This window comes from Hippopotamus amphibius, chromosome 1 (assembly GCF_030028045.1).
Source record: "Hippopotamus amphibius kiboko isolate mHipAmp2 chromosome 1, mHipAmp2.hap2, whole genome shotgun sequence".
Lineage (NCBI taxonomy): Eukaryota > Metazoa > Chordata > Mammalia > Artiodactyla > Hippopotamidae > Hippopotamus > Hippopotamus amphibius.
Genome location: NC_080186.1, coordinates 133,224,323 through 133,230,322, shown reverse-complemented (window position 1 = coordinate 133,230,322; position 6,000 = coordinate 133,224,323). Strand labels below are relative to the sequence as shown.

Here is a 6,000-nt window from a genome sequence, read left to right as displayed (position 1 = left end):
GGCAATAGTTGCGCTCTAGGGCTTAGAGGTCAAGAGAGTCTGTGGGAGATGTGAAGTCAGGAGCCACGGCTGACAGTTGGGTTGTGGTGGTTGTGTCAAGGGGCAGAGGTCGGAGGTCACCCACCTGAGGTAGCAGCAGTTGAAACGAGCGCGGGGGGCGGTTGAGATTCCCGGCCCCAGGCCCCACCCCTCTCGGGCCCGCCCCGCGCGCGCTGCCTCCGTCGCCCCGCCCCGCCGGCCCCGCCCCGTCTGGAGCTTCGAGCGCGACGGCGGCGCGGCCGAGCGACGAGCGAGCGAGCGGCGCAGGGACCCCGCGGGCGGCTGGGGCTTCCGCGGCGCCCGCCTACGCTCCCTCCCCTCGGGCGCTCGGGGCGCCGAGTGGCGCCGCCTCCCGGGAAGATGGCGCTGCACTTTCAGGTCAGTGCGCTCGGCGCCGCGCGTCTCCGCTCCGCCGCTCCGGGAACTCGGCGGGACGCCGGGTCTGGAGACTGGGGGCCGAGGCCGGCGGCGGAGGCCTCGGGGCCGCGGGCCTGTGCCTCGGGGCCGCAGCCCTCGTCCCCGGCCAGGGACCCAGGCACTGGCTTGGGCTGCACACCCCGGGCCCGGGCCCGAGGAAGGGGCGGCCCGAGCTCGGGGGTGACGGGTGGAGGGGCAGGGGCCAGGCTGAAGCTCACCCCTCGCTGGAGGTGCGGATGCTGAGGACCGGCCGCGCAGGAGCCCTCTCTCCCGGTGCCGCCGCGCGGCGCGCACGGAGGCTTTGGCGGTGCCCTAGCAGGTGGGAGCCCGGCCCGGCCGGACCAGCCTTCCCGTCGCGTCGCGGCCCGCGGCTCCATCGTCAGCCTCAACACAGTCCATACTGAGCTCGAGACGGGGGCCTGGGTCCGCCGAAGGAGCGTGGCAGCAGTTGGACTTTAATTGGCCAGAGCCAGCAGGGGCTATGTCTGTCGGGAGTTGCGAGGGAGGGCTCTACTGTAGCAGCTTCATTGGAGGAGGAAACGGGGGCTGGGCGCGCGCTGAGAGCGCAGTGATGGTCTGGATCGGACGCGGGATGGAGGAAGGCTCACGTATTCTCGGGCACTCTGGCATATGCATACAGTTATTCATAAAACAAACATTTATAGAGCCCCCCGCCCCCCACGTGTCTCAAGCACTGTGCAAAGTTCTGGGATAAAGGATTACATCATCTTAACATCCTTGCCCTCGTGGAATTCACAGATAATTACAGAGCATGTGAAAAATATGATGGAATTAATCACAGGATATCATGGGAACGTTGAAAAGGGACAGTCAACCGTGTGTGTGTTGGGAAGGAGTGAGGCAGAGCTGCGATGCTTCTCAGGCAAGCTTTTGAGCTTCCGTTTATCCACTTATTTATTGAGTTCCTCCTTTGCTAGGCACTTAATATAGCTCTAGGAAAACTTTATGATTTGTACACTCAGGGAACTTGCAAGCTAGTGGATCTTGAAAGAATTGTAGGAGTCGGCCAGGCGAAGAGGAAGGGAAGGGTATAGAGGCGAAAGAACAGTGTGAGCGAAGTCAAAGAATTGTGGAAGAACATGGCACACTGCAGGAAGTTCAGTCTGTCTGGAGCTTAGGGTTCATGTGAAAGGGAAGGGAGCGGGGAGGCTGTGGAAGCAGGAGGTGACCTTGGAGAGACAACCAGTTTCATAATATGGTGACAGTGTATCAGTGTCCCAACCCTTTGTAGATTTCTTTGGACCCCTTGTGACTACAGTGACTCATTACTTAATTATTGATTTTTCCAAAGGGTCTCTTCTTTTCAACCAGCCACTCTCTTATCAGGTAATTGACAGCTCAGGAGGTGGTAAGCCTGACACATTACCTTTTGACTGCTTGCCGTTTCAAAGGGTCTCCAGGTCAAAATAATGTTATTTATTACCACTTTAGTAAATATGCCCTTTAGGAAATCTTCACAGGAAGAATTTCACAGGGAGGACTTTAGGATTGTAAATAGGTGAACAGATGTTCATAGTTCAGGTGTAAATCTTGAGGGCAATTAAAAACGATGGTGGAAGTTTGGAACGGTTTCAGACTTGAAAAGATGATGCATAATAGTAAATCACCCAGTCTGGAAGATTTCTTCATACTTAGGTAGTGGTGGAAAAATTAGCTGCTAATGCCAAAACTACCCAAATCGGTTTCTTAGGAATGTATTTCACAGCAGCTCTGGGCAGCTTAAAAGTGGAGTTGGACAAGTAAAAGACCTGATGGTTTGGGGCACCAGAAAAAAGCTCTGAACCTTCTCAGTTTGAATTGTTTTCAGCATATGGATCATACTGTTTCCCAGTTAACTCAGGGAGCATTTATTACCAATGATCACTGGTACCTAGCATTTTGAAATTCCACATGCTTGTAGGTTTTGAGCCCCACAGCTAGCTTGAGAGATGTGCATATATCAGTCGGCTTGCTGTATCCGTGAGTTTTGCATCTGTGGATTCAACCACATGTAGATTGAAAATATTAAAAAAAAATCCAGAAAGTTCCAAAAAACTTCAATTTGCTGCACACTGGCAACTATGTACATAGCATTTACATTGTATTAGGTATTTATAAGTAATCTAGAGATGATTTAAAGTATTTGAGAAGACATATAGAGGTTATATACAAATACTGTGCCATTTTATATAAGGGACACGAGCATCTCTGGGTTTTGGTATCTGCAGGGTGTCCTGGAGCCAATCCTCCTGCTGTATGTGCATATATACATTTTATTCCTGAAGACACTGAGTCTTAGAACAGTTGTGACTTGCCCAAGGCTACAGAACTAGAGCAGCCCTAATAACTCATAATTCCATATTCTTTCATACCAATATCTTACTGTCATCTATCCAACAGGGTAGTTAGTAAAAAATTATGCCATTTTGATAAGTAAATAAGTGGATTTCTGTAAGGTGAGGTTAGGTCACTGCTCCACAATCTTTTTCACATCATGGCATACATAAAACATGGTAATTGTGTGTGGTTCATTGACATAAACTGTTCATAACCAAAAGCCTGACTACCTAGAGGACAGGGGGATCAATATCCCAGACATACCTATAACCCATTCAAGGCACATGCATTCTGGTTAGGAAGCTGTGGGTTAGGGTACTCTGTCCCAAAGGAAGAAATGCACCTGGATTATCTGAGAGGAGACAGTCCAGATTAGAGGGTAGGGGACAGAGTGAAGAAAGATATTTCTGGGACCAAGTAAGAGGTAGGCACTTCAGATTTAACAGAGGGACCTTGATGAGAATCAAGAGACAACATTAGGAAAAATTTAGGAGATGCAGTTGGTCGATCTTTTTAGCTTTCAGGATTATTCCAGAACCTGGGACTATAGTAATGCTTCTTAATACCCAGCCAGGCTACCTGATTTGATCTAGGTGTGATTGTGAACTGTCATAGTTGAACACGATGGTAACATGATGAGAAAGGGGTTTGTGAAAGATCATTCTGGCATTATGGAGTTGAATGGAGAAACTGTAGGCAAAAGACCAAGGTGGTGTTTTATAATTAGTTGAAGAGATTATTTACAATTTGTGTAGATCTGCTGTGTGCCAGTTGCTGGAATAAGCTTTCTCTTGCCTTTTCTGTCTTAATCTTCACAATTATTTTGGAAGGTAGATATTACTACCCGCAGTTTCAAAAGTGAGGTTTAGAAAGTTTAAATAATTTGCCTGAGGTCACTTACTAAGTAATTGGACAGTCCAAAGCTTCACTCTGATTCCCAAAGAAGCCCCTAAAGAAATCCAGGGCACTGTAGGCCACAATTGGAAAATACTCTTCTTTTGATCTACTATCTATGACTATCACGTAGAGGTGTTGAGTCTGAGTCTTTATTTTAAAAGAATTGGTGGGACTTTATGATAAATTAGGTGTGTACCTGGAATTAGCCAGACTGTAAGGTTTGAGGGCACAGTTCACAAGACTGTCCTCACTTCTGACACCATCTGCCTATTTGGGGGTACCAGTCTCAGATTTGATAGTTTAATAGAAGGACTCACAGAATTCAGTGAAAGCTATCATACTCAGTTTATTATCAGGAAAGTACACAGATTAAAACTGATTAAAGAAGAGGTGCATAGGGCAGAATCTGGGAGGGTTCTAAAAGAAAGCTTTTGTTGTCCTCAGGATATGTTACTCTCCCAGCATATGTGTGTGGCAGTAAGCACCAAGTATCAGACCAGGGAAGGGAAGCGCACCTGAGCTTTGAGTTCTGGAGTTTTCGGGGGGTGGGGGGGGTTCTTTATGTAGTCATGACTGATTGGTTGGTTGCCACATGACTGAGCTCAGTCTTTAGGTCAAATGATACCGAGCAATCTAAAATCCCCACCCTAAAACACATTTTAAGATTATGGGGTGTGGCCTGCACACACCCCCCCCCCCCAACAGAAACATTCCTATCATAGGTGTAGGTTACCTCCCAAAATCTGAGGGTAAAGGCCAGAGTTTTACTTTGGATAAGGCCAAACTCTTAACTATAGAGGAGGGACTAAGGAGAAGGAAGAGCAAAAGATAACATCAAGATTGTAAATCTAGATTCTGGTCTACACCTCTGAAACCAATGAAAACAAAGGGACACTTGGTATGAAAAATCTGTGGGAAATATGTTCAATTCAGTTTCTGACATTTTGGGGCTGTTTTCAACACCTTTCTTGATTTACAAGAAGAAGAAATTTGTAGATAAATGTAAAGATGGTGAACAGACAGAGTTGAAGTATGGACTAGGACATCATCTGCAGGTGGATGATGACTGAAATAAAGGGTGGTAAGACAGCAGGGTGCTGAGGAGACAGCATATGCATGGGGCCCACAGATTTGTATGTGGCTCAGAATTGACCATTTACCGTTATCTTGAGCAAACGTGTGTGTGTGTCTCAGCCTCAGGTTTCTTTTGTCTTTGTTTTATCTGTAAAATGGGTGTGCTACAAGTATGTACTTTACAGGAGTCTACTTGTTAGAATTGGTTTAAAAAATAGAAGATGGAAATACTTTTGTAAACTATAAAACACTAAGACAAATACGATCCAATTCATTGTAGAAGGAGGAGTTCTAAAAGGCCCAGAAATAAGCCTCCAGGTATGCTTAGGAAAAGATAGTAAAGGTTTAATAGGGAAGCACCAATTTTGACTCCATGTTGGATCTGTTTCTTTGACTTTAGCCTTTGCTTTTCATTGCTTTTGTTATTATAATCATATATAATAGCCTGCCTCAGGTAGCCCAAGCTACCTGTGAATGGCTGCTAGAGAGAAGAAATTAACATATCAACATATCCCCTCCCCGAGGCTGGCCATTCCTGGAGATGCTTTGTGAGACTGATGGCACTTTTTACTTCCTCCCATCCTCTCCCTCTCTATTCTGCCTTTTTACTTTACTTCTCTCTCTGATTCTGTGAAAGAAACTGGCATCCAGACCCTGATAAGATGGTTTTTTGGGGGACCCTAGTCCACCATCTTCTTGGCCTGCTGGCTTTCCGAATAAAGTCGTGTTCCTTGCCTCAACACCTCATCTCCTCATTTATTGGCCTGTCATGCGGTGAGCAGAGCAAGCTTGGACTCGGTAACAAAGGGAGGAAAAAACAAAGAGTTTATGGCAAATGAGTAATTTTAAGATAAAGGCACTTTCTACTAATGATAGTCAAGAAGGTAGGAAAGATGCAGGGAAGTAATTGAAAAGAGTTTAAATTTAACTGAACTGAGATTTTTGTAGTTCATCTATTTATTGTTTTATTATTAGGGAACATTTTTCCCTAGAACAAAAAACTTTCACTTTTTTCAGCTTTCTTGAAGTATAATTGACAAATAGTAAGCTGCACACACTTAAAATGTGCAGTTGGATGAATTTTGACTTAAGTATATAAGTGAAACCATTACAGAAATCAAGATAATGAACATATCTATCACCCCCCAGAGTTTCCTTATGCCCCTTTGTAATCCCCCCTTGCTGCTTCCCTATCCTTTTCTCCCCGTCTCCTCCCTCCCCAGCCTGAAACCACAA

At 46.3% G+C, this 6,000-nt stretch overlaps 1 protein-coding gene across 14 annotated transcripts in view; it reads left to right on the top strand.

The window, feature by feature from the left end:
- The first annotated feature begins 290 nt into the window (after positions 1–290).
- The window catches only part of RANBP17 (RAN binding protein 17), a 348,910-nt gene continuing 343,200 nt past the window's right edge, over positions 291–6,000 (top strand). For 13 of the 14 annotated variants that reach the window (XR_009052817.1, XR_009052822.1, XM_057729240.1 and 10 more), the window contains exon 1: positions 297–417. Coding sequence is in view for 11 of the 14 variants with exons in the window: in XM_057729240.1 (XP_057585223.1) it covers positions 400–417 (18 nt within the window). In the remaining 3 variants the exon portion in view is untranslated. Of the gene's footprint in view, positions 418–6,000 lie in introns of all 14 variants that reach the window. The other variant, XM_057729301.1, reaches the window with a different exon arrangement.